Source organism: Leucopleurus acutus (genome assembly GCF_964270905.1).
Source record: "Leucopleurus acutus genome assembly, chromosome: 16".
Taxonomy (NCBI): Eukaryota; Metazoa; Chordata; class Mammalia; order Artiodactyla; family Delphinidae; genus Leucopleurus; species Leucopleurus acutus.
The window spans coordinates 35,835,552-35,863,388 of NC_139158.1; the positions used below are offsets into that span (position 1 = coordinate 35,835,552).

The following is a 27,837-nucleotide window of genomic DNA, read 5'->3' on the forward strand; positions in this document are numbered from 1 at the left end:
AACTCTGTCCCTAGCCTTTGGCTGTGTCGTCTCAGTTCTTGGCGACAGGCTGCAGAGCGGAGGTCGCTGGCCAGGCCCCACTCACGTCAGGCTCTCTTCAGCATCACCTCCACCGGGTAATGGTCGCTGATGGCTAGGGCCTGTGGGGAGACAGCCATGAGCACAGGGACACCCAGACATCTAGTACTCTGCACTCATGCTCCTGAGGCCAGTCGGGATTTGGGCCTGGGAAAAGGAGACCAAGAGGCACCCAGGGCCACAGACAAGTGGCTCTTTCAAGTCAATGAAAAAAGCAGTGGGTCCAGGCCTATGTTCCTGTGTCCCAGGCCCCTATTAGAGCTACGTGACCAGGACACTTACCATCTGGTCACTCAATCCGTATGCAGCTTGGAAGTCAAAGGGAGCAGCTGAGTTGGGAACCACAGCATCTTGGAGCAGAGGTCCTGCAACCACGATCCTGCAGCATCAGACACAAGAGAAGGTCCCCTTCAGCCCACTGTCTAGCTCTGTGCACTTACACCTCAGATCCCAGCATGTCCCCCCAGCTCCTCTTGGTATGGTAAATGTCACACAGTTCCACTGTTCCCCAACTGCTCTCAAATGTTCCCATGGGGCCAGTCGGGTCCTGGCTCACTGTCACCCCAACACTGAGCTGAGCAACCTGGGCCCCAAACTGCACACCACTGACCAACCTACATACCCCCCAGTGAGTGTTATCCCTAAATGTGCTTCACCCCCAAACTAAGAAATGCTGCTCCTTTCATTCCATTTCCTAAGTGGACTGAGTGAAGCTCAGGAGGGTGCATGTCACAGGGCTTGGGAACCATTTCTGAAGCTGGTCATGGAGGCTCCCTCATCCCTGCCTGGGGGCTCAGTGTGGGCCCAGGCCCCGCTCACCTGTCGTAGGCACAGTGCGTGGATTTAACGGTGGTGTCGGCAGTGTCAGGAATCAGCCACTGGAAGGGGGGGCTCCTGCGCAGGCGGATGGATGACCACTGCGAGGGGGTCACGTAGCTGCAGCCAGCATTGAAATCACCCATCAACATGATGTCCTACCAGGAGACACACACTGGTTGGCCTGGGGCAGAAGGGGGGCCCCAGAGCCCAAGGCTGGGGGTGGGGGTTGCCTCACCTCCAAGTCCCACTTCTGCCAGACATCCAGGTAGACATCATAGAGAGAGTCGATCTCAGCCACCGCATCCGATGGGGCCGCATGCAGGGGAACAATGGCAAACTCCTTGATCTCTGTGGAAACAGGAGTCATACTGAGCCGGTGTGGGCTGGGCTCAGCCAGGAGTTGGGCTGTGGTGGAGGACACATGAGCCAGTCTTCGAGGGTGGACGTTTTCCTAAGTAACTCCAATGTAAGACCAAAGCACAAACGGTGTGGGCTGCAGCACGAGACAGCTTTCCAGGTGTCTTGGGAAGGGCTGGGCGGGGCACTCACGTGTGAAGGGGGAGGAGAACTTGACCACAGCTGGCTCTCGGCTGAAGCTGTCATTCCCACAGGGCTCACAGCCATCATCGTACTGGTAGCTGTCCAGCACGGAAACCTGGTCGGGTCTGCAGAAGGCCGGGCCAGAGGGCAGTTAGCCTTGGGCCAGGGTGCCAGCTTGTCTTGGTAAAGTCACTTTCTGCCACCTCCAGGTGGGCAGGGGGCCCGGCCTTAGCACCGCATAGACCCACTGGCCTGGAGCTCCTGCCATGTCCCCCTGCCTCTGCACAGGCTGTGAGGCCAGCTCAGAGCCCTGCTCTGTGGCCCCAGTTCTCGCCCCCACACCCGGAGGGGAGGGGCTCACAGGCTCTCTAGACCACACCCCAGCCTCCTGTCGGCACCCTCTGAGGAGGTGACCCAATCTACCTGAACAGGAAGAGGTAGCGCTCCTTATAGCTGTTGCGTCCCAGCGGCTCACTGACCACGAAGTGATAGGTGTTTGGGTCATCCCTGGATTGAGGAAACAAATGTCGCGGTCAGGGTGGGGGGCAGTCCGTGGGGACCCTCCTGCCACCTATATACATCTATAGCAGGGTTCCTGCCCACATCCCTATCTCTCGGGCCTGGCTGAAGTGGCATACCCTCTCCCATCCACGCCTCCCGGGACCGCACTGTCACCCACTGGTTGAGTTTGTCCAGCAGCCTCCCTACGGCCGTCAGGTGGTTGTCTCTGACCTCCTGGACGAGGGCAATATCATAGCGACTCAGGATCTGGGGACAAGGCCACAGTACTGCTAAGCGGGGCAGGCTGGGTGGAGACTGAGGCATCCGAGCCTGCCTGCTGTGAATCACAGGGCCGACCTGCTCCTCCCAGACACCTTCCTGTCACAGCTTGGCCTGGGACTTGCCTGGGACGTGCCAGACATCCCACCACCTCCAGCCGTGGTGGACGGCACAGCAGTGACAAGGACCTGTCCCCTTGACAGACAGGTGGGCTGAGACCAGAGGCTTTCAATCCCCTCCCCCGATCACCACCACTGCCGATCACCCTCAGGACTGACCACTGGCCCAGGGTTCCCAGGGCCTGTTAGAGGGCCCTCCGCTTCCCCCACCCTGAGTCCCCTGAGGACAGGCCAGCCTGGATTTACCTGTACAATGTAGTTGGAGAGGGTAGCATTGGACATCTTGGTCTCCCCGAAAGTCTGGATGTTGAAGGCTGCTATTCTCAGGGACAGGGTCTGCTGCAGCAGGCCAGCCAGGGTGAGCAGCACCCCCATCAGCCTGGCACCCCTCATTCTGGATGAGGAGACATGTGGGCCTGAGGTTGGCAGACTCAGCACTCTGGCCTCCCTGAGTCCAGCTGCGCAGAACTGGTAGAGCCCAAGGCTGAATAAACCCTGTCTTTGTGGGCTATGCCGAGCAGGCCAGGGTGAGCCTCTGAGCCCTCTCACCAGCATGCAGAGAGCCAGACACCAAGCGCCAAGTAACAGGCGCTGGATCTTCTCACTCCTCACCTGCCAGCAGATGAGCCCCTGTGAGGGTCGCCAGCCTAGGAAGCCCCTGACACTGTGGGTGGGGCACCAGCTCACCGCCCTCCCCGCTCCAGCCGCCCTCCCCTCTGGGATTGGCCAGGGCTCTTCCCAGGGTGGCCACGGTCACCAAGACGGACTCCACGGGGCTTATGGGCCTGGTACCCACCTTCCACAGGCCACGGGTCACACAGCCCTTGGGGCACCAGGCACACTCACCTGAAACTTGACTTGCACAAAGACAACAGGAATTCTGCCAAGAATCAAGAATTGATACTCTTCGGTACCAATTTTCTCCTTTCACTGCTTTAAGAAAAAAATTCACAGAGTGTTAAGAAACACAACTGTGAGCTGCTGCAGCTCCAAATCTTCACACAGGGAATGTTCGTCCCACCTGGGGTTTTAAAGGTTTAGGCAGCTGTGACCTTTCCCAGGGCATCACCTGGAGGACACAGAACAATAGTGCTGCCTGTGGGGCTTTCCTAGCAGGTGGGTAGCTGGCATGTGTTTATTTCAAAAGGTACAGGTCCTTCCTGCTGTAAAGAGCACCTGATGTTTGCCCTTGGTTTTAAAAAGTAAAAACAAAAGAACAGCCAAAGGCTCTGTGTCCTTTGCACAAGTTGCTCTCCCAGGGGTGGGGAGCAGATGCACTGGAGGGCAGGGTCCTGGCTACTCCTGGCTGCAGGACTTGAGGTGACCTTGGAGCTAGCAGCCAAAGCCAGACATTCCATGTTGCAAATGGAGCCCATGGTGGCTGCTCTCCCAGGACCCCATCTCTCACCAACTCCAACCCCTGCTTCCTAATCCTTCAGTTGTGACGGCTGCAAGCACCCTGGCCAGGAGTTGGGGTTCTCAACAGGGCGCACATGAGATGCAGCATTGGGGGCTGCAGGGCTGCGGGCACCAGGGAGGGGCAGGGGCTGCAGAGTCCACCTCACTTGCCAGCAAGGCAGCAGGAAACCTTCTTGTGGAGAGCCTGTGCATTTCACGCACAGGTGACAGGAGTGGCTGGGTCATAAGGACACTGTCAGGCAGCAGCTGAGGGTCCATGCCAGGCCATGGGTCCAGTCATTTCATTTGGAATCCTTGGCTTTCCCATTTGTGTTCATTACCTGTGGCTGCTGTAACAAGTCAGCACAAACTTGGTGGCTTGAAACTACAGAAATTTATTATCTAATAATCTTAGAGTCCAGAGTCCAAAATCCATTTCACTGAGCTGAAACAAGGTGTGGCAGGGCTGCACACGCTCTGGAGGTGCTGGGGGAGACCCTTCCTGCCTCTTCAGCTTCTGGAGGCTCCGGGTGTTCCTTCGCTTATGGCTGCATCACTTCAGTCTCTGCCTCCATCATTATATTGCCTTCTCTTCTGTGTCGGTTCTCCCCCCTCAAAGATATAGGTTATTGAGTTTAGGGTCCTCCCGGATAATCCAGGCCTGTCTCCCCATCTTGAGATCCTTTTTTGCCGTGTGAAGTTAATAGTTTGCAGGGATTAAGACATGGAGATATTTTGGGGGGTATTATTCAGCCCATCACCCTATCCATGGGGGCTCTGCCCCATTTCGGGGTTGGAGGTTGTGGTCTCCAAGGACAGCCCTGCAACTGGGAAGGCTGGGTCCCTTCCTGGAAAGGAAGGGTCTTGAAGTATAAAGGGGAGTGTAGGGCTACGGGGGCCTGGGGGTCAGGGAGCAGGAGGGGCCTTAGGGGAAAAGTCAGCAGGAGCCAAGGTCAAAATCAAAGTGCCATGGATGTGGTCAGCTGATCATGAAGTAGGAGGACACAGAGGGATTAAAAACAACTCAGAAAGTAAACCAACTTCAACAAGACCAGAACCCCCTGAAGTAATGAGAACATGCTGACGGACAGCTCCAGCAGTCAGTAGGAATGCCAGTCAGCTCGTGTGTACCCTGATATGGCATCTACAACATGGGGTCATGTGGCCTGGCCCTCAAGCTGCCAGAAGCCCCACTGCAGCCTTTTGCAAAGGTTTGATTGCTGACTCTCCTGTTTAAAATCCCCGAGGCTTCAAGTGTGTCAAAATCCAGACCCCAACCACCAGGCAAGACCATCAATGTATTCAGTGTAGGTGCCTTGACACTTTTCTTCCATAGGTATCTTTCCTGGACACACAGTTGCCAGACCTTTTGAGGGGAGCATGAGAGCAAACCAGTAGGCAGCAGAGCCATGGCTCACACAGAATACACCCAGACCCCCCAGTTTTCAGCATGTGGGACACAGGCACCTGTTTGTTGGCACCCCTGTCCCCCTCCCAACCAAATGCTGCCCCTTCTCTGGGAGGTGCCCTCCCTCCCCAACCTGTCAGAAGAAAGGTCCCAACGGTGGCCTCATTTGCACAAAGTGCCAAGCTCTACTGCCATATTGGCTGCTCTAAGTCGGGCCCACAAGAGAGGCAGGCAGCACAGCCGGGAAGACCCTGGCCCAGGAGTCAGGGATTTGGGGCCCAGACCAGGCTCACCCACTGCACCTTCAACCACTTTGAACCTCAATATCTTCATCTATAAAATGGGGATAAAACTGGATAAAACTGTCACTGCTTTCCTCTTAGGTTTGTCTTAAGGATCAACAGACATAACATTATTCTGCAGAAGAATCATTTCACATCTTAAAAATTCATCTTATCCCTAAGACTAGTAACCTTCTCAGCTGTTATATTTCCATCACCCTTTTAACTTTCCCTCATGGACCTCTTTTCCATTTGTATCAGTCAGCTGTTGCTGTGTAACAAGCAACCCCCAGGATTCAATATGTATGGCAGTATGCATTTTTTTTCTCATGCTCACAGGTCTGTAGGTTAGCTGGGAGGGCTCTGCTCCCTGGGCCTCCCTCTGGGTGGGGGGGCAGGCACTGGGCTGAAGGGGCTGCAGCTAGCATATATGCTCTTCTAACATGGTGGCAGGTGGAAACTTCCAGAGAGGTGAACAGAAATACATGATGCCTCCAGAAGCCTAGGCTCAAAATCTGCATGATGCCACTTCTGCCCATATTCTTTTGGTCTTAGCAAGTGACAGGGCCAAACCCAACACCAATGGCAGAGTCAGGGGTACACTCCTCCCGCGCCAGGCTCCACAGTGGAGACAGAATGGGTGCCAGGGAAGGGAGGAAGCCCAGTGTTGCTGGCATTTTTCAATATCACATTAGCAGGGAAATGGGTGCAGACGGCAGACCGCTTTCTCTGATCAGGGTGAGCTATTTTTACATCAACCCCGAAAGTCTGCCACACTCTTTAGTTAAACTAAACCTGTTCAGATACAGGAAGGGGAAATGATGCATCACACCGAAGTAATTAAGTCGGGGTCAGGTCTTGAGTTCTGAGGCATTTTAAATCAAAGAATAGGGCTTCCCTGATGGCGTAGTGGTTAAGAATCCGCCTGCCAATGCAGGCGACACGAGTTTGAGCCCTGGTTCAGGAAGATTCCACATGCCACGGAGCACCTAAGCCCGTGCGCCACAACTACTGAGCCTGTGCTCTAGGGCCCGCGAGCCACAACTACTGAAGCTCACACGCCTAGAGCCCATGCTCCGCAACAAGAGAAGCCACCACAATGAGAAGTCCGCACACCACAACAAAGAGTATCCCCCATTAGCTGCAACTAGAGAAAGCCTGCGTACAGCAACAAAGACCCAACTCAGCCATAAATAAATAAATAAATAAATAAATTTATAAAAAATAAATAAAATCAAAGGATAAAGAGAAAATCCTCTAAGCGCTGAAGCTGGGAACACGATAGCTTCAAAGGGACATTTGCCATGTGCAGGCTGTTGGGCTGTGAGGGCAACAGTGAGTGCCACAAGACCCAGTGAGCCATCCCAAAGAATTGCTGGGGGGGGGGGGGGACTTGCACACCAACATGTGGCCCAGGACAGAGGACGTCCACAGACCCAGAGGGAAAAGGGCACAGAGCTGCAGTTTCTAAACAATGCACTGAATAACCCCCAGCCCACAGTGAACTTGCAGGCACAGCAGGATGCCTTTTACTTTTGAGGAAAATGGTGATACTAAACATCTCTGAACACTTCATGGTTTCAACATCATATCTTGCTACACTCCTTTCCACTATTTCATGTCTGCAAAGCTAGGTTTCTGGCAGTTATTGAAAAAGCAATTACTGTGTAAGAATCAATGTGAAAAAAGCAACAAGGGTGGCAGTGTCCAATCTGATTCCAAGATTCAAGAAGAGCCGATAGGCACACGTTCCACCCATAAATAATTACAGTTACTTAAAAATGAAATGAAAAAAAATTTAAGTTTACATTATTTTCCAAATATCTACTGTAAGTTGCTAGGATGTCAATACTTAACTTGTTTGGACTTATGTATTTAAAAATGGAACTGTTAGGTACTTCTTTTGGCCTATAAGTCCCTTAAAATAATTACTGAACCTTAACTAGAAGTGCTCTGAACTGCGAGTTTGGGAACCTCTAGATCTGACATACACAGTGGGTATGCCCCCCTCCCACTATGGCCCTGCCTCCACCCAGATGCTCAGATACCTGAGGCTCATTTGGGTCCCTGTTTTCTCTCAGCCCCACCCCAAATGCATCCTGAGTCTACAGTCCCCTCTGGTTTTGCAGCTGCGACACCTGTCCTTTGCTGAACACAAGCAAATCTGCCCATTGGTCTCCCTGCTCCCAGAAACTCTCCCCACAATCCCAGTATCCACACAGCATGCAGCACATCTTGTAAATGTGCAATCAGATCACCTTTTTCTCCTGCTTAAAATCTGTCATCGGGGGACTTCCCTGGTGGTCCAGTGGCTAAGACTCCATGCTCTCAATGCAAGGGGCCTGGGTTCGATCCCTGGTCAGGGAGCTAGATCCCACATGCCGCAATTAAGTTCCTGTGTGCCGCAGCTAAGACCCAATGCAGCCAAACAAACAAATAATTTTTTTAAAAAATCTATCATCGGTTTCTCATTGTCCTTATGAGGAAAGCCAGGGCCTACCAGGGCTTGTGCAATGCCAGCTAAGGGCGCTGCTCTGCACGCAGAGCTACCCATCCTGTCATTCCAGTTCAGCTCACCATCACCTCTTCAGGGAGGCTGCCCTCTCCCCAACCCAACCCTCCCACCAGCGTGGTCCCAATGTCATCTTTTCCATGACCTTTATCACTTGTTTTCCTTGTTTTAGTGTTTGCTCTTACTTGCTTACACCGGTTGAAGGCGGCCTCTGGACTAGAACACAATCTGCACAGGAGCAGGGACCTTGTCTATCTCGTCCATGAAACTGACCAGGCCTAAAACAATTCCTGGAAGGTAGAAGGCTCTGTGCTCACCTGTTCCTCACCTCCTGTCCTGCAACCTCCCATGTGAGAGAACGTCCCTTCCTCATGGACCCTCCAGAGAGAACCCAGCATGGTTTCCTCTCCTGAAGCACAGGAGACACTGCAGGGTGTCCAAGTTGCTTCTGGACACTTGGCCTGAGCTGACCAGAAGCTCCCAGGAGCCAGTGGCTGTTGTGTCCTCCCTCACCCAGATTTGACCTGGATTCCTCCTCTCCCCTCAAAAGCGGTTTTTGCTGGCCCCAAGACAGAGCATTTTAGAGGACAAAGGGGCTTCCATCTTTTACTTGAGATAAAAGGCCAATGTCTTTGCTGTGACATTGCTTTAATCCATGTTAGACAGCCTGTGCAGGTCAGCAGTCATCTCTCAGCACAGCCACTGGCCTTGGCCCATGACCCCACCTTAGCTCACCATCCCTCTTGAATTTATTTCTGTTCATTATAAGGAACTCATTAACCCAGGATGGAAAATTTCTCAGAACATGCCTGTGAACTGCTACAATCCACAACAGTTTCAAGGTCAAGCTCAGCACAGCCCCGACCCTGCTCCCTCACCCCCAGTTATGCCAGTGCCCATCATGTCAGTGGAACAGGCAGCACTCGGGTTCCATGGTCCACGAGCCTGAGCAGCAATGTGCACGCCCCTTGCAAATCACAGACAAGCCTCCCTTGGTTCCCCGTACCACCAAAGGCATTTTCTAAGGTTTATGTTGGAGAGATTAGCATACCTTTAGCCTGAGCCCATGAGCACAAAGTTCCTGTTGCCTGAGACCCCTGAAGATTTCACTAGAGTCATGGAGCTCAATGACTAGACTGCCAATGTGCTGGTAATGTTTCCAACAAGGCTGCAATGGAGAGTGATCCCCAAATTCCCAAGCCCCCTCAGTCTCTCCCAAGTACAAAGAGCCTCCTCAGCAGGCCCCCCTGCCACTGCCCAACGGGTTTACAGAAGGGCTCAGAGGGCCCAGGACAAGGAAGCTCACAGGATAGTGCGAGCTGGTCATGGTGGGGTTTGCAGAGATATTTTCTATTGATCTATCTTCCAGTTCACTAGTCCTTTCTTCAGCTGTCTCTCATCTACTTTTAAATCCACCTACTGAATTTTAAATTTCAGTTATTGCACTTTGAATTTTCATTTAATCTTTTATGAATTCTAATTCTCTGTGAAACTCTCCACCTCACCTATTTCAATATGTTAGTCAGTTATTTTAAAGTCCATGTCTGCTAACTCCAATATCTTATCTCCTGTGGGTGTGTCACTCTTCCCCCCCACTCCCCTCATCCTGTTTCTCAGTATACCTAGTAACTTGACAGAGTGTCAGGCACTGTGTGTGACAGATGGTTGAGGATCAGGATGGTGTCTCCCTCCAGGGTGGGCAGCAGAGGGGAAGGCCACCTCAAGCCACTCCAGGGCTCAGCTAACGCTAAACTCATTCCACAGTCCTTGTAAAGTCCAATCTACCTGTGGTCCCCAAAGGTCCAAGCTGAGAGCCTGGTATTTCTTAGGGCCATTCCTCCTTGGCAGGCTCTGAACTCTTCCCTAGCATCATGAAACTGCCAAAAAGCCAGCTGTGCTTTTTTAGCCACTTTCTGCTTCTCTGGCCTCCTTCCTCTCAGGGATCTTGGCCCTCAGGTTCCACTGCCTCAGCAGGCCCAAACCCCCAGCTCAGTCTCCCCAGTCCCGCAAGGTTACGCGGAGCTCCTCTGGCTTCTCTGCCTCTGAGCAGCTGCTCCTGCCCAGCCCCAAAGGGAGAAGCCAGTGGAGGAAATAGGACTCACCTCTTCAAGCTCCCCTCTGAGTTACAGGTGCTGGGGTAGTGCTCCAGTCATACAAGCAGATGCTTTCTGAATTATGGTCAGTTCCTTGAGTCCTCATCAGGCACTGGTCTGCCGTAAGCTACTCCATTGCCAGAAGCAGTCTGTTTTCATTACCTGGAATGAGTCACTGAAGCAGAGCGCTGGAGAGGATATGGCTGATAACTAGGCAAGCTGGTCCAACTAGCAGGCCGTGTGGACATCTCTGAGCTATAAATGTCCTGTGCAGAGGTATTCCACCCAATAAGAGGCGGCCAGAAGGGAGACAGACAATCCCTTCCTGCCCGACCAAGAGTCTCTGGGACTGAAGAGCTCCATATCCTGTCTGAAACCCACAGCATTTGTTCTCATCAGCCCACTCCTAAAAGTGAAGATGGCGTAGTGCCAGGACATAGCAATTCTATATTCCATAAATTGTTCTACAGCTCCTCAGAGAATGGAGCATCTGTCCTCAGCTCAGGTTTACTACCTCAATCCTAGAGAAGAAGCCTTGGGGCCTGCAGACTGCCAGCTCCAGGCCTGTTTCCTTTCTGGGGACTCTGCACCCTTAGCCAGATGGGCAATGCTGGTTTCTGAGAACTGTAAGTACCTGCTGTGCTTCCTGCCCAGGACCCGAGGCGTGGCTTATCTATAGACACTATAGTTTATTTCACATTGACAGTTTCAACAATGTTTCCCAAAGGGGATCCTGCCTCAGGGCCTTTGCACTGTTCTACCTGAGCACTCTGCCTCCAGATGGCTACATGGTTTGTCCCTCCCTTGACTTGAGCCTCTGCCCAGATGTCACCCTACCATAGCATCCTACTTAGTAGCAGGTTTTGTCCCACTGTTCTATCTCCTTTACCCTGCTTATTTTTTCTTGCCCAACAATCACATCTAACATACAATGTATGGTCAGTCTCATCCCACTGGACGTAAGTCCCACAAGAGCTGGGGCTTATGTAGCAGCACCTAAACAAGGCCTGACCCATAGCAGGTGCTCACCAACTACTTGCTGAATGACAAGATGAATGTCAGGCAGGGACTTTCTTGGCAGAACAATGTCTTTAGATGCTCCAACCTCTTCAGCTGCTCTGGTTGTGCCCATTTAAGTGTGAGCATCTCACACAAGAGGAGCCCAACTTGGTCCTCCCTGATGACTAAGTAAAGGAACAGGCTTCTGCCACTGGCCCAGGCTCCTCAGCCTCCACATCCCAAATCCTGGTGGGATGGAGACACGTAACCAAGAGTGATAAGGGAGCACCAAAGTTACAGCTCCTAGCAGGAGGGGAGCAGAGGGGAAGGAGGCTTCCCGTGGGGTAAGTGGCCGTCAGAACGATACTCAGGTAAAGCGCAGCCAGATAGCAGAGAGCTCAGAACAACTCTGCCCTGTCATGGAAGTCCCAGGCAAAGGCTGAGGATTGACTCTAGAGAGGAGGTGGTACGGGCCCATCTCCATGGAGAGGAGGGGGCTGCCCATGCCTGAGCCGGAGCCCAGCAGGACTCTCACAAGGATTTATGGCCCCAGGGGCCGATGCCCGTGTATGGTACAGCCCCATGATACAGTAGCCACCACAGCTCTCACCACAGACCCTCAGACCTGAGTCCCAAGTGCAGTGTGTCTTTCCAACTCTGCCTACTCCTTCCTGGATGAGTAGCTAGGGAAGGCTGGTACCATGTCTTCACCACCTCCCCTGGTCACCATGCCTACTAGTCATCAGCCTCTGCTCACCCTCCATTATCTAAGCATCTCTGGACCTCAGAGTATAGGACATTGAGCAATGTGGCCCCACCAGTGAGGAGAAGACCACAGTCCCTGAGCTCCCCTGGGTACTTCTCCCTGCCCCCCACTACCATGGGAAGCTGTGAGCTGTAATGTTCCTATAACTCAGTTTCTCTTGGGGGTGGGGACACGTGCAGTGAGAGCCTGTGGGGGGGCTCAGTCATGTGAGGAGAAAGGCTCCCACTGAACCATTCTTCCCCCGCACCTCAGCTTCCCCCTACCCAGCCTCCAGGGCAGTCACCTCATCGGGCCTGCTGTGAGGGAAGGGTGCTGTGCTTGTCCTGCCCAGGCCCCCCCCCCCCCCGAGTGAGGGCTCCCCAAAGGGCCTGCCAAATGTGGGCAGACATAGGGCCCTGCTCCCACTTCTCTACCCAAAGGTCCAGACACTGCCCCAGTGAGGGGGCCTGAGGCATGTAGATTCCCAGCTACTAGAAGAGAATGTGCCCCCAGGAGAACAGGAAAGGCAGCCGCAGAGACCTCTGCCTCCTCAGGAATCGTTGGGCTCTGGGGAATGGCACTGGATCTCACCCCACTTCTATACCACCTTAGAAAACATGTCCACTTACCTGTGAGGCTGGCTTTCCAGATTCTCTTCCCCAGGGCCTGCATAAAAGCACAGCCACCAGTCAAGGGACAGGGCCTCAGGCAGGAGCAGCGATGACCTCAGGATACCAGGAATGAGCCCACTCCAGCGCCCTCCCACCTGGTCCTCTGGCCAAGGCCAGAGTGGCCTGAGGCAGGTGCCTTGTCGGTCTGGCTCCCCATCGTCCAAAGACTGCTGAAGTTGTAGCAGGCCATAGAGGAGGCCTACACAAATGCATTGGTGATTGGCTGTTTCCTCACTTGGGCTCCTGTGAGGAGGCAGTGATCTTCGCAGGTGCCTCAGCCCACAAATGACACAGTGCGGAAAGCTGGTAAAATGCAAATTTGCTGGGGAGCCAACTCCAGACTGCCACCATGTCACTCCCTCACAGCCTGTGCCATCTTGCTGCTCCCATTCACACGTGACTGGTTTAAAAAGAAGAAAAAAGGGAGCGTTAATAATGTCAGTCAACTTAGCTACAGGGTACCAACTTGTCCTGAAATTTCATCAGGCTGTTTCATTTGTTTGTGTGTTTATTCACTCATTCAAGATGGAGTAACAGGGGCCCTAAACAACAAGAAAGCTGGACAAGAGATGATGTGATGGTTTTCAGTCACTGGATAAGTACAGGACAGTGATCCCAGGGAGAAGGGACACCAACACACTAGGCCCTATGATTTTTGTGTGTTTGTGGCAGGGGGGAGGGGGGCGGTGTTGCACCGTGCAGCTTGTGGGATCTTAGTTCCCCGACCAGGACTGAACCTGGGCCCACAGCAATGACAGCGCCAAGTCCTAACCACTGGACTGCCAGGGAACTCTGGGCCCTATGACTGACCAGCCATAGCTGAGGCAGTTTCTAGGCTACAGTGCAGGGAAGGGAAACTCAGACCTGGCTGTCTCCTGAGTGCACGAGACACTGAGGAGGTCAGGGAGGCCCAGGTGGCTAGAATGTGTACAGTAAAATGTTGGGGAGCAGGGAGCTGTACAGAAAGCAAAGCTCCAGGATCCAAAGAGGATTCCCTCATGTCTTCAGCTAAGGACAAGTCTGTACCTGTGTAAGAAAAACTATGTGAGGAGGCTGGGGCAAGAACCCCTGGAAAGGAGCAGACAGAACAATCCCCAGAGCTCACACAGGAAGGGAATAAACTGTGTTCCCACAAGCCACCATGGAAAGACTTCCTCATTCACAGGGTATTGGGTAGAATCCTCAGAAGGGCATCACCCCTAGTAATGAGGCTAAATTAGCTGTAGACCAAAGGCAGCTCTGGACTACCCTAACTCAGCTCGGGAGCAATCCTCTAAAGGATCAACTGATGCCAAGGAACTTAACTGGGTGCCATACCAAGATTAATACTATTTGAAGGAATACAACAAAACCCAGCAACCAACAACATAAATTTACAATGTCTAGTAGCCAATAAGGAAATTGCCAGGTCTATCGATCAGGGTACAGCCAGGGGACAGATACCACATGGTATTTTAAACAAGGGAAGTTTATTATAAAGAATTAACTATTTATAGGGAATTAACTAAAAGGAACCAAAAGAGAACCCTACAGAATACCCTAGGGTGAAGGGAAGTATACAAGAGAACGACTCAGAGCTGCGAGATCACAGCTCACTGGATGGTGAAGTTTACTGGGCTGTCCCAGGCCAAGGCTGGGAACTGAAAGCCACCTGAGAGGGTGCCAACAGAATTAGCTGGGAAGCTGTCTGCAGAGAGTGCTAGGAAGTCACCAGGGTGGAGGTGCTGATGAACTCACTAGAGAGCTGCCAGGAGGCCAGCTGGAGTACCCATGGAACTTGCCTGGGTTCCATGCAAGTGCCTACCCCCTTCTAAATATATAAAGAGCCTCATCGCTAGCACCCAGGCCAGTGCTGCTGAATTTGCAGCTAGGAAGCTGCCTGAGAAGGTGCCACAGAAATTCACCGGGGGTGAGCTGATGTCACAAAACAGGAATGAGCAAAGCACAAAGAACCAGAATGACAGGCCCTTTCTCCTCCAGCGCCCTCCACTGACAAAGGTTAGTATCAGGCTAGCTGGCAAGGGAGGAATGTTCCAGCATCACAAGCCGGCGATGAAGGGTGGATTGACAACTGCTATACCAGGCATGTGAAAACAGAAGAAAATATGACTTATGACCATAAGAAAAAGCAATCAATAGCAACTGACCTAGAAGTGACAGATATAAAGGAATTATCGGACAAGGACAATAAAACAGATATTATAAACATGCTTCATAAATTCAGGAAAGTAGAGGGAAACATGAGCATAATGAGAAATGGAAGCTATAAAAAGACCTAAATGGAACTTCTAGAGATGGTATAAATATCTGAAATGCAAAAACACACAGTATGGGATGAACATCAGATCAACACTGAAAAAGATCACACAACTCAGGACTTCCATGGTGGTGCAGTGGTTAAGAATCCGCCTACCAATGGAGGGAATACAGGTTCAAGCCCGGGTCTGGGAAGATGCCACATGCCGTGGAGCAACTAAGCCCATGTGCCACAACTACTGAAGCCCACGTGCCTAGAGCCCGTGCTCTGCAACAAGAGAAGCCACTGCAGTGCGAAGCCTGTGCACCGCAACGAAGAGTAGCCCCCGCTTGCCGCAACTAGAGAAAGCCTGCACACAGCAACGAAGAAGACCTAACACAACCAAAAATAAATAAATAAATTTATTTTTTAAAAAAGAGGGGCATTACATAATAATAAATGGGCCAACTCTTCAAGAAGACATAATAATCCTTAATGTGTATGTACCTAATAACAGAGCTTCAAAATACACGAAGGAAAAACTGATAGAACTGCAAAAAGAGACAGATGAATCCACTATTATAGCTGCAGACTTCAACACCCCTATGACAGAAATGGACACATCCAAAAGGCAGAAAAGGACATAGCTGAACTCAACAAAACCATCAATCAACCGGATATAATAGACATCTATAGACTACTTCATGCAGAAGAATATTCATTCTTCTCAAGTTCACATGGAACATTCACCAAGATAGACAACATTCTGGGCGATAAAACATACGTTAACATATTTAAAAGAACAGGCATCATACAATGTATGCTCTCAGTCCACAACAGAATTAAATAAGAAATCAGTAACAGAAAAGGAGCTGGAAAATCCCCAAACACCTGGAGATTACATAACACATTCCCAAATAACACATAGATCAAAGGAGAAATTAAGAAATGTTTTGAACTAAATGAAAATGAAAATACAACATCAAAATTTGTGAGATGCAGCGAAAACAGTGCTTAGAAGGAAATTAATGGCATTGAATGCATGTATTAGAAAAGAAAAAATATCTGAACTCAATAATCTAAGCATCCACTTCAGGAAACTAAAAAAAGAAGAGCATATTAGTTCCAAAGTAAGCAGAAGAAAAGAAATAATGAAAATTAGAGAAGAAATCAATGAAGTTGAAAACAAGAAATAGAGAAAATCAAGAAACCAAAAGATAGTTCTTTGAAAAGATCATCAGTAAACCACTAGCTGAGCTAAGAAAAAAAAGAGAGAGGACACATTATTACTAATATCCAAAATGAAAAGGGGACATGACTGCGGATCCCATGGGCATTAAAAAGATAATAAAGGAATACTATGAACAACTCTATGCCCACAAATGTAATAACTTAGAGCAGGGGTCCCCAACCCCCAGGCCACGGACCGGTACCAGTCTGCAGCCTGTTAGGAACCGGGCTGCACAGTAGGAGGTGAGCGGCGGGCAGGCAGGCGGGCAGGCAGGCGGGTGGGCTAGCGAGCAAGCGAAGCTTCATCTGCCGCTCTGCATCGCTCCCCATCGCTTGCATTACCACCTGAACCAACCCTCCCCTCCCCACCCCATCCGTGGAAAAACTGTCTTCCACGAAACTGGTCCCTGGTGCCAAAAAGGTTGGGGACTGCTGACTTAACAGGAAATGAACCAATCCTTGAAAGCACAATCTGCCAAAACTCACACAAACAGAAAGAGACAATCTGAGTAGGCCTAGATCTACCGAAGAAATGAACAAATAACCTTCCAAAACAGAAAGCATCAGTCCCAGATGCGTTCACTGGTAAATTCTACCAAATATTTAACAAGAAATTACACCAATTTTCGTCTCTTTCAGAAGGCAGAAGCAGAGGGAATACTTGCTAACTTATTCTGTGACATCAGCATCACTCTAATACCAAAATACATTACAAGAAAAGAAAGTACAAATTAATCTCTCTCATGAACATAGATACAAAAATGTTCAACAAAATATAAACAATTAAAATCCAGGGACTTTCCTGGTGGCGCAGTGGTTAAAAATCCACCTGCCAATGCAGGGGACACGTGTTCAATCCCTGGTCAGGGAAGATCCCACATGCCGCGGATCAACTAAGCCCGTGCACCACAACTACTGAGCTTTCGCTCTAGAGCCTGCGTGCCACAACTACCGAAGCCCGTGCACCTAGAGCCTGTGCTCCGCAACAAGAGAAGCCACCTCAATGAGAAGCCTGCACATCGCAACGAAGAATAGCCCCCGCTCGCCACAACTAGAGAGAAGACCACGCGCAGCAACAAAGACCCAATGCAGCCAAAAATAAATTTTAAAAAGTAAAATAAAATAAAATCCAAACACTGTATAAAAAGAATTACATATCATGACCAAGTGGAATTTACTCCAGGTATGAAAGGCTCGCTCAACATTCAATAATCAAGTAAGATAAATTCTCACACTGACAGGCCAAAGAAGAAAAATCACATGATCATAACAACACACATTAAAAAAAAGCATTTCACAAAATTCTATACTTTTTAAAAAACCATGAAAACTCAGCAAACTAAGTATAGAGAGGAACTTCCTTAATATGATAAAGATTATGCACAAAAAAACCTACAGGTTGGGACTTCCCTGGTGGTCCAGGGGCTAATACTCCGTGCTCCCAATGCAGGGGGCCCGGGTTCGATCCCTGGTCAGGGAACTAGATCCCACATGCCACAACTAAGAGTTTGCATGCCGCAACTAAAGATCCTGCATGCCACAACGAAGACCCAGAGCAGCCAAATAAATAAATAAATATTAAAAAAAACAAAAACAGGGGCTTCCCTGGTGGCTCAGTGGATGAGAGTCCGCCTGCCAATGCAGAGGACATGGGATCGTGGCCCGGTCTGGGAAGATCCCACATCCCGCAGAGCGGCTGGGCCCGTGAGCCATGGCTGCTGAGCCTGCGCGTCCGGAGCCTGTGCTCTGCAGCGGGAGAGGCCACAATGGTGAACGGCCTGCGCACTGCAAAAACAAACAAAAACAAAAAACGTACAGGTAAGGAGTGACATCAGCAAAATGGAGGACTAGGAAGCTCTAAGCCCTTGTTCCCACAGAGACAACAAAAAACAATCCAAAATTGGCTGAACTAACTTTACAGGAGATCTGGAGAACAGTCAAACGTCTATATCAGCCAAATGAATGTGCAATCAATGCCTACCCGCCTTGGCATGGCAGTGTCTTGGTCTAGAGGAGGCAGCAGACCAGTTCCCAGTTCCCTCCCTCAAATCAGAGGGAGCAGAGCTGACCTTATTTGCAATGATCTAACCAGTCTTGGGACTATTGAAGGACTGATCTCTGTCCACCTAACTTGAATCTCAGGCAGAGAAAATCAACAGGCACTAATCATGAAGGCTACAAGGATTTCAGACTCTGAGATGCCTTGAGCAAGAGCTTATGAGTGAAGACATATAATAGATAACCTAAGGCCACAAACAGAAGCTGGAGATGAGACTCTTGGGAAGATAAGACATTCAAAAACAGCTGTGTATAAAGAGGAAATGAAAAAAGCCACACACAGACCCAGGCAAAACAAATCCTCAGAGATGACCTTAAGCTTTCACTGGGCTGATCCCTACGCTCAAAGCAAGTCCAGTCAATCAGTGAAGGAGTGCCCAGGCACAACAGAGCCAGTCTGCAAGGACAGGGAAAGGTGGTTGTTTTTTTTCAAATACCTAATTTTCAATAAAAACAATAAAAGGCAAACAAAGAAATAGGATAACATGGTTCATCCAAAGAACAATATAAACTGGCAAAAACTATCCCTGAGGAAGCACAAACATCAGATTTACCAGATAAAGACTTTCTAACAGCTGTCTTAAATATGCTCAAAGAGCTAAAGGAAAACACAAAGAGGGAAAGCAAATCTGGAAAATGATATTATGAACAAAATGAGAATATCTACAAAGAGAGAAATTATAAGGAAGAATCAAACAAAATTCTGGAGCTGAAAAATATAATAAATGAATGAGAAAATTCATAGAGAGGTTCAACAGCAGATTTGAGCAGGCTGACGAAAGAATCAGAGAACTTGAAGACACATGAAATTATTGAGTCTGAGGATCAGAAAGAAAAAAGAATGAAGGAAAGTGAACAGATGGACTTCCCTAGTGGTGCAGTGGTTAAGAATCCGCCTGCCAATGAAGGGGACATGGGTTCGATCCCTAGTCTGGGAAGATCCCACATGCCACGGAGCAACTAAGCCCGTGCACCACAACTACTGAGCCTGCGCTCTACAGCCTGTGAACCACAACTATTGAAGCCCGAGCACGCTAGAGACTGCGCACTGCAACTGCTGAGCCCATGCTTGCAACTACTGAAGCCCATGCGCCTAGAGCCCGTGCTCTGCAACAAGAGAAGCCACTGCAATGAGAATCCCGTGCACTGCAACAGAGTGTCCCTTGCTCGCCACAACTAGAGAAAGCCCGTGCGCAGCAATGAAAACCCAACACAGCCAAAAATAAATAAGTTCATTAAAAAAAAAAGAAAGATATCAAAGCAATAGACTAACTTTACACCTTAAGGAAATGAGAAAAGCAAACTAAACCCAAAGCTAGCTGGAGGAAGGAAATAAAGAATACAGTGGTAATAGAGAAAAACAAAACAACAGAGACCAGTTGCACTTCTATACACTAACAATGAACAATCCTAAAATGAAATTAAGAAAACAATCCCATTTACAATAGCATCAAAAAGATTTAAAATACTTGGGAATATGGGGACTTCCCTGATGGCACAGTGGTTAAGAATCTGCCTGCTGATGCAGGAGATATGGGTTCGGTCCCTGGTCCAGGAAGATTCCACATGCCGCGGAGCAACTGAGCCCCTGCGCCACAACTACTGAGCCCGTGCTCTAGAGCCCACAAGCCACAACTACTGAGCGCACATGCCACAACTACTGAAGCCCACGCACCTAGAGCCTGTGTTCCGCAACAAGAGAAGCCACCACAATGAGAAGCCCATGCACCACAACGAAGAGTAGCCCCCACTCGCCACAACTAGAGAAAGCCCACACACAGCAACGAAGACCCAACGCAGCCAAAAACAAGTAAATAAAATAAATAAATTTTAAAAAATACTTGGGAATAAACTTAATCAAGGAGGTAAAAGACTTATAAACTGAAAAATACAAATCATTGCTGAAAGGAATTTTAAAAAGATATAAATACATGGAAAGACATCTCATATTCACAGATTGGAAGACTTAATTTTTAAAAAAAAATAAATTTATTTATTTTGGCTGCATTGGGTCTTCATTGCTGTGCACAGGCTTTCTCTAGTTGCGGCAAGCAGGGGCTACCCTTTGTTGTAGTGCGCGGGCTTCTCATTGTGGTGGCTTCTCTTGTGGAGCACAGGCTGTAGGTGCATGGGCTCAGTAGTTGTGGTTTGTGGGCTCTAGAGCACAGGCTCAGTAGTTGTGGCGCACGGGATTAGTTGCTCCGTGGCATGTGGGATCTTCCCGGACCAGGGCTCGAACCTGTGTCCCCTGCATTGGCAGGCAGATTCTTAACCACTGCACCACCAGGGAAGTCCTTAATATTGTTAGTAAGATGTTAGTACTACCTGAAATTATCTACCTATTTAAGCAATCCCTATCAAAACCTCAATGACTTTTTTTTTTCACAGAAATAGAAAAACCTGTCTTAAAATTCATATGGAATCTCAAGGGACCCCCAAATGTCCAAAACTACCTTGAAAAAGTAGGACAAAGTTGGAGGTGTGTCTAACTTCCTGATTTCAAAACTTAGTACAAAGCTACAGTAATCAAAACAGTGTGATACTAGCGTAATGACATATAAACCAATATAATAAAGAGCCCCAAAATAAACACTTGCATAAGGTCAAGTGATTTTCAACAACAGTGCCAAGACTATTCAACAGGGAAAGAACAGTCTTTTCAACAAATGGTACTGGGAAAACTGGATGTCCACATACAAAAGAACGAACTTAGCCCCGTGCCTCATTTTATAACAAAAAATAACTCAAAATGGACAAAGGCCTAAATGTAAGAGCTAAAACTATAAAACTCTTAGAAACTGCACAACATTGGATTTGGCAGTGATTTCTGGGATATTACACCAAAATCACCAACAAAAGAAAATATAGGTAAACTGGACTTCGTTAAAATTAAAAACTTTTGTGCATCAAAGGACACTATCAGGAAAGTGAAAAGACAACCATGAAGTGGGAGAAAATATCTATAAATCATTTATCTTATTACAGTCTCGTATTGAGAATATATAGAGAACTCCAACAACTAAACAACAAAAAACAAACAACTAAATTTAAAAATGGGCAAAGAAAAAAAAATGGATAAAGGACTTGAATAGACATTTCTCCAAAGAAGATATGCAAATGGCCAATAAGCACATGAAAAATGCTCATTATCATTAATTAGCAGGGAAATGCAAATCAAAACCGTGATGAACTATCACTATCCACCCATTAGAATGGCTATCATTAAAAAAAAATTACAAGTTTTTATGAGTATATGGAGAAATTGGAATCCTTGTGCACTGCTGATAGGGATGCAAAATGGTGCAGCCACAGCGGAAAACAGTATGAGATTCCTCAAAAAATTAAACATAGAATTACCATGATCTAGCAACTTCACTTCTAGGTATCCAAAAGAATGGAATGATGAAAAAGTTCTGGAGATGGATAGTGTGTGGATAGTGGTGATGGTTGTACAACAGTGTGAAAGCATTTAATGCTACTGAGTTGTATACTTAAAAATAGTTAAAATTGTAAATTTTATGTTACATTGATTTTATCACGATGAAACACCATTCAGCTAACAGCATACTTAACACTGAGAAATTAGATGCTTTCTTACTAAGATCAGAATGCTTTCTTACTAAGAATGCCTTATTTTTATCACTCCCATTACTGGAAGTCCTAGGTAATACGACAAGAAAAGGAGATAACAGTTATACAGACTGAGAGGGAAGAAATAAAATAGTCTTTGTACATAGATGACATGATTCTCTATGTAGAAAATCCCAACAAATCAATTAAAAAAAACCCTCCTAGGACTAATAAATGACTATGTCAAAGTTGGACAATACAAGATTTATACACAAGGGGCTTCCCTGGTGGCACAGTGGTTAAGAATCCACCTGCCAATGCAGGGGACACAGGTTCAAGCCCTGATCCGGGAAGATCCCACATGCCGCGGAGTAACTACTGAGCCTGCACTCTGGAACCCATGCGCCACAACTACTGAGCCTGCACTCTAGAGCTCACAAGCCACAACTACTGAAGCCTGCGCGCCTAGAGCCTGTGCTCCGCAACAAGAGAAGCCACTGCAATGAGATGCCCGTGCACCGCAACAGAGTAGCTCCCACTTGCCACAACTAGAGAAAGCCCGCACGCAGCAACGAAGACCCAACGCAGCCAAAAATAAATAAATAAATAAATTTATTTTAAAAAAGATTAATATACAAGGGTCAGTTGCTTTCTTATCTACCAGCAACAGGACTTCTGGTTTCTAGTTCCACATGTGAGGAGGCTGGAAGTCACCACTCTGTCCTGAACACCTTTTTTTCAACTCTTCTGAGCAAATACCTAGGAAGAGAATTACTGGGTCATATGGTAATTCTATGTTTATCCTGTTAAGGAACCACCAAACTGGTTTCCACAACAGCTGCACCATTTTGCACCTCTAGGAATGTATGAGGGTTCCAATTTCTCCACATCCTCACCAACACTTATTTGCTGTTTTGGGGGTTTTGGCTTCTTTTTTAATGGCTGTCCTAATGGGTGAGAGATGGTATCTCATGGTGGTTTGGATTTGTATTTCTCTAATGACTAATGATGTTAAGCATCTTTTTATGTGCTTGTTAGCCATTTATATATCTTCTTTGGAGAAATGTCTATTCAAGTACTTTGCCCATTTTCTTTTTTAAGATTATCATTTTTAAAAATTTTATTTTTTGGCTATGTTGGGTCTTCACTGCTGCACACGGGCTTTCTCTAGTTGCTGCGAGCGGGGGCTACTCTTTGTTGTGGTGGGTGGGCTTCTCATTGAGGTGGCTTCTCTTGTTGCAGAGCACAGGCTCTAGGCGTGCGGGCTTCGGCAGTTGTGGCGCACAGGCTCTAGGGCTCACGGGCTCTAGAGCACAGGCTCAGTAGTTGTGGTACATGGGCTTAGTTGCTCCACGGCATGTGGGATCTTCCTGGGCCAGGGATCGAACCGGTGTCCCCTGCATCGGTAGGCAGATTCTTAACCACTGCACCACCAGGGAAGTCCCTTTGCCCATTTTCTAATTGGGTTTTTCCTTTCTGTCGTTAAGTGGTAAGAGCTCTTTGTATACTGTGGATAACAGACCCTTATAAGATATATGATTTTAAAATGTTTCCTCCCATTCTGTGGGTTTTCTTTCCCCTCTCTTGATAGTCCTCTTTGATGCACCAAAGCTTTAAATTTTGATGAAGTCCAGTTTATCTACTGAATTCTTTTGTTGCTTGCTTGTGCTTCTGGTGCTCTATCTAGAAACCATTGTCAAATCCAAGGTCATGAAGATTTACCTGTTTTCTTCTATGAGTTTTATGGTTTTACTCTTACATTTAGGTCTTTGATCCATTTTGAGTTAATTTTTCTATATGTATGGTATGAGGTAAGAATCCAACTTCATTCTTTTGCATGTGTATATTCTGTTGTCCCAGCATCATTCGTTCAAGAAATTACTGTTTCCCCATGGAATGGTCTTGGCATTCTTGTGAAAAATCAATTGCCCATGAATGTATGGGTTTATTTCTGGGCACTTAATTCTATTCCACTGATTTGAATGTCTATTCTTATGCCAGTAGCACAGTCTAGATTACTGTAGCTCTGTAAGTAAGTTTTGAAATCAGAAGTGTGCATCCTCCAACTTTGTTCTTTTTCAAGACTGGCTATTTAGGACCCCCTGCAATTTCATATGAACTTCAAGTTTTTCCATTTCTGCAAAAAAGTCTATTGGGATTTTGGCAGGTATTACACTGATCTGTAGATTGCTTGGGGGGAGTATTGCTTTCTTAACAATATTAAGTGGAAGAGGACTTAATTTTAACATCAAAATTATGAGTGGCATTATCGACTTTATTAAGGAGAATGCTGTTCTGCAGTTGAGGTCAGTACGTCTGCATGCAACCTCCCCTCAAACTCACCTAGCAAAATAAACAGAAGTATATATCCCACAATGGCAGCAGTGGTAGACAGAAATGCAGCATAACCTAGAATGACTTTTGTACACTTTGACATGTGAAACAGTCATTTCCCCTCTGGATTTCAACAATTTTGGCAGTGTAGGAAACAGGATTATACAACAGTAAATAAAAGCTTATACGACCAAAGAACTGAGACTATAGACAACTCTTCCCTTGTTCAATCTGCCCTCTCCCTAGCCCCTGCCAAGATAAATGAGAGGCAGCTGGGCAGGTTTTGGTTTTGTAATTTATAACCAAACCACAGACCTGGGAAAAGGGCCTTTCACTTCTTCCACAGAACTGTTTAAAACATTAACTCTGTGGAAGATGCCAGAAGTTTCCAAAAAGGAAATATTCCAGGAGGGTAATGAAGTGATAATCATAGCATATTCAACCTTTGCCTGTTTCCCCTGGACCCCAAATCTACTCCTATGGGCTTCTATGGGCTTGAAAATCAGAGCCTCCACTTGGAATAACACTCTTTACATTGTGTCTAAATTTTTCCACACACTTCTGCATCTATTCTCTTTCTGAAAAACTATGTAAAGTTTATCAAACATAAGGACAATTCTGACCTTTTAATATATTAAATGTTCCTTCATGTCCCTGGCTTTAGTGTTTTGGCAGGGAAGTTCTGCCACAAATGCCGGCGGGGAGCAAACATGCAGTATTCCCACTGAAATAACATGGACTCGATAACATTGTTTTTGGATATTGTCCCTCAGCTTAGTCACACTCGGTGACTCCTGTAATTCCAGTGGAAGAGTGTGAACCTCAGAGCTTCTGCTGGAGCTAAGTCACAATTGGGTCCAGGTCAAGGGGGCTCCCATGGTTCACCTTGGGTCAAAGAGAAAGCTGCCCCAGAACTTTGTTCCTTGAAGGGAGAAATCATGTCTAACTCTAAATTCCAATCAGCCCTCACTCAGCTTTTGGCATCTCTTTTATATTTAGCCTATAGGATTTGCTCAGTAGGTATTGGCTAAATGTAGTGACCATCAGTCTCTAACTTAGAGACCATCAGAATCATCTGTGAAACTTTCAAAAGACACAGGCTGGGAACCCTACCCAAGATTTATTTAGCAGGTCTAAGGGTGGTGTCCAAGTATTCCAGTTTAAAATATTGCACAGGTAAATCAGTTGAGAAGCTAAGGTTTAAGGAACACTCCCCTCTCTAAACTACACTTCAATAACTCATTTTGCTTAAAATGGCCAGATTGAGCAGGTGACAGAGGGGAGAAAGGGAGCAGTTTTCTTCCCCAGGCTTCTAAGAGATTTAAATCCTAAATTAGAGAAAAATATGCATCACCTTCACAACTGTCCTTCACATCATCCCAGCCATGTCCCCATGCATTAATCAATTTTTTGTACTGTACTGTATGATGTTTTGACATCTTAAAAATCTCGCTGGTGGGGAGAGACTAACCTTCCCAGGACTAACTAATTCCCAAAGATAGTAATCAATTTACTTGTGAGCAGCCTCTCACATGCACACTCATCAATTCCTTTATCTCCCACAGATGAAGTCAATATTGCCCCTGCCCTGAATCATCCCAGGCCAGGTACCAGGCATCTAGGGACCATCCCTGTAGCCCAAAGCCCACCCTAATTACTCAAACTAGCTAGTCCTAAACTGTTTACCTTGCCCTGCCTTGCCTTTTTCAGTGAATAAGACTCCAACCTAGGCTTTCCCCTCATTCCTGCTTCTGCCTCCTGACCAAAACCTTCCCTGTGTGGCATGGCATGCCCTCTTCTCTCTGGAAATGTAATACATTTTTCTTTCAATGGCACTGGCTTCTCCGTGTTCTCACCCAGTCACTTCTTATAAATTAATATCCCACTGGTACAGATGAGACACTCCACCGCTACCACTCTTGTGCTGTCTACTTAGCTAATCCAGTTGGAAACCATATTACAAACTAACTTAGGTTTCCAAAACCAGAGAGCAAGTAACACCTCCTAGCACCTTCATACACAGAAAGTTCTTCGAAGTCCTATTAGCATTTGAAACTCAACACTCAGAACTAAATGCTGTATGACCCAGCAATCAGTCTTAGGTATATACCCCAGAGAACAAAAACACAAACACTCATACACGAATGTTCACATGACCATTAGCTGTGATAGTCAAAACGCGGAAACAGTCCAAATGTCCATCAACTGATAAATGGATAAATAAAATGTTGTATATCCATAAAGGGGAGTATTATCCTATCATTAATAGAACTGAAGAATTGATTCATGCTACATGGATGACATTTAAAAACATTACATTACATAAAAACATTACATTAAGTAAAAGCCAGACAGAAGGCGACATATATTGTACGATACTGTAAGGTCCGTTGGCCCGGGTGAAAGGAGGCCCGGGGGGTAAGAGAAAACATCGACCAGTATGAGGAAGGAGAGGCATTGGGACATAACGACCTCACCTGTTCTGGGAATCAACGAGAGACTCTCTAACTTTCTGCCCAGAAAACAATGGGGCTGACGGGAAGGGAAAATGGGCTTACGCCCCACAACAGACCAACCAACACCTGGCCCTGCTGTATTCTCACCAAATAAGGAATTACCCTGTATAGCAACCCCCCCCACCCGCAAACCACCCTTCCCTTACACCCCAATAAAAATCTCCCACGCCCAGGACTGGGCGCGACTTCTCTGGCCCCTTTCTCTCGGACCAGTGAACCTCGCCCCAGAGCGCTCCCTAATAAAGCTCCCTTGAAGCTTTCCTCTGTTTCGCGGTGCTGTTTGTTAAGATCCGACCTTACACGATACCATTTATATAAAATATACAGAATAGGCAAATCCATAGAAACAGAAAGTAGATTGGTGGTTGCCAGAGGGAGTAAGGGGGAATGAGGAGTAACTGCTCAGGGGTACAGAGATTTCTATTTGGGGTTATAAAATGTTCTGGAATTAGATTGTGATGATGGTTGCAAAACCTTGTGAATATACTAATAACCACCACTTTAAGAGAGTGAATTTTAAAATATGTAAATTTTATCTTAAGGAAAAAAAGCTAAATGTATTAGCTCCCTTCCAAATCTACTCTCTCTCCTATGTTCATTATTTCAGTAACTAGGACCACGTTCTACTCAGATGCTCGGGCCAGAAACCTATAACTTTTTTTTCCCAAAAACCTACAAATATTAACAACTAATTAGGTCACGGCAATTCAAACGTCTTAATATCTCTCCCTTCCCCCACTCCAACTCCTAATTCAGGCCGCGCTCATTTCTCGCCTTCATTACAGCAGCTTCCTAATGGGCCTCCCGGCCTCCGGGCTTGCCTCTCCAGATCAATTTTTACATTGCAACTAGAACCTCCTTTACAAACAAAATCTTTACCGGCTCCCAATGACCCCAGGTTGAAGTTAGAACCTTCAGTAGATTTATAAAGTCTCTCAGACTTCAGCCCGCGGCGAACCTCTCCGGCTTCACGTTCCCCTCACGCCCGGACAGCCTGCACCTGGCAGCCTGGAGAGGGTGGGTATCGCCTAGGCCCCGGCCCGCATTGGGCGACCCTCCCTCCAGGCCTCAACCTGCTCGCAAGCGTCTCGGTAAGGAAGATTTTCCCTCACCCGCCACCCCCCGCCCCCAGCTCTGACGCCTCCGTTTACCCGTCGGCTCCTCAGACAGGTACGCTCTGAGGGGCCGCCAATGAATCCGCATACATTTCCTGTGTGAACCGTGGTGCACCCAAATTTCAACTTAAAACTGCGGCGGAGCCCTAAACTCACCCCAACTCTTCCTCAACACTTAGTAGACTTTGCCGGGCGCCGCCTAGAAACGCAGCCACATTGCCCACGGGCGCCGCGCTCCGCCTAGTTCCGCCCTGCCGCTCGCCCCGGCCCCGGAGGAGTATGGGAAACGAGCCTTGTAGATCGCTCTGCGCCTGCGCAGACGCAATTCGCCGCCG

General features: G+C 47.8%; 1 protein-coding gene across 2 annotated transcripts; it reads right to left on the bottom strand.

The window, feature by feature from the left end:
* DNASE1 (deoxyribonuclease 1) lies at positions 1-27,713 on the bottom strand. Of its 2 annotated transcripts, XM_082857917.1 has the most exons (12): positions 27,659-27,713; positions 12,402-12,843; positions 10,038-10,190; positions 3,183-3,269; positions 2,583-2,730; positions 2,117-2,205; positions 1,861-1,944; positions 1,447-1,562; positions 1,133-1,245; positions 898-1,052; positions 361-457; positions 1-140 (listed from the first exon to the last, which is right to left on the bottom strand). In XM_082857917.1, the coding sequence occupies exons 5-12, from the start codon at positions 2,727-2,729 to the stop codon at positions 87-89; spliced, it is 855 nt and encodes a 284-aa protein (XP_082714043.1). In that variant the 5' UTR covers position 2,730; positions 3,183-3,269; positions 10,038-10,190; positions 12,402-12,843; positions 27,659-27,713; the 3' UTR covers positions 1-86. The 2 variants fall into 2 exon arrangements, with proteins under 2 accessions (XP_082714043.1, XP_082714042.1); XM_082857916.1 differs by lacking the exons at positions 2,117-2,205; positions 3,183-3,269; positions 10,038-10,190; positions 12,402-12,843; positions 27,659-27,713 and having other exon boundaries at positions 2,583-2,643.
* Between the last annotated feature and the right edge of the window lie 124 nt (positions 27,714-27,837).

Excerpts from the sequence above, each read along its gene's own strand:
- DNASE1 (XM_082857917.1), bottom strand. The coding sequence starts at position 2,729 with ATGAGGGGTGCCAGGCTGATGGGGGTGCTGCTCACCCTGGCTGGCCTG. Across the intron at positions 458-897 it reads ACGCACTGTGCCTACGACAG|GATCGTGGTTGCAGGACCTC; the intron begins GTGAGCGGGGCC and ends CTGATGCTGCAG. Across the intron at positions 141-360 it reads ACGGATTGAGTGACCAGATG|GCCCTAGCCATCAGCGACCA; the intron begins GTAAGTGTCCTG and ends GTCTCCCCACAG.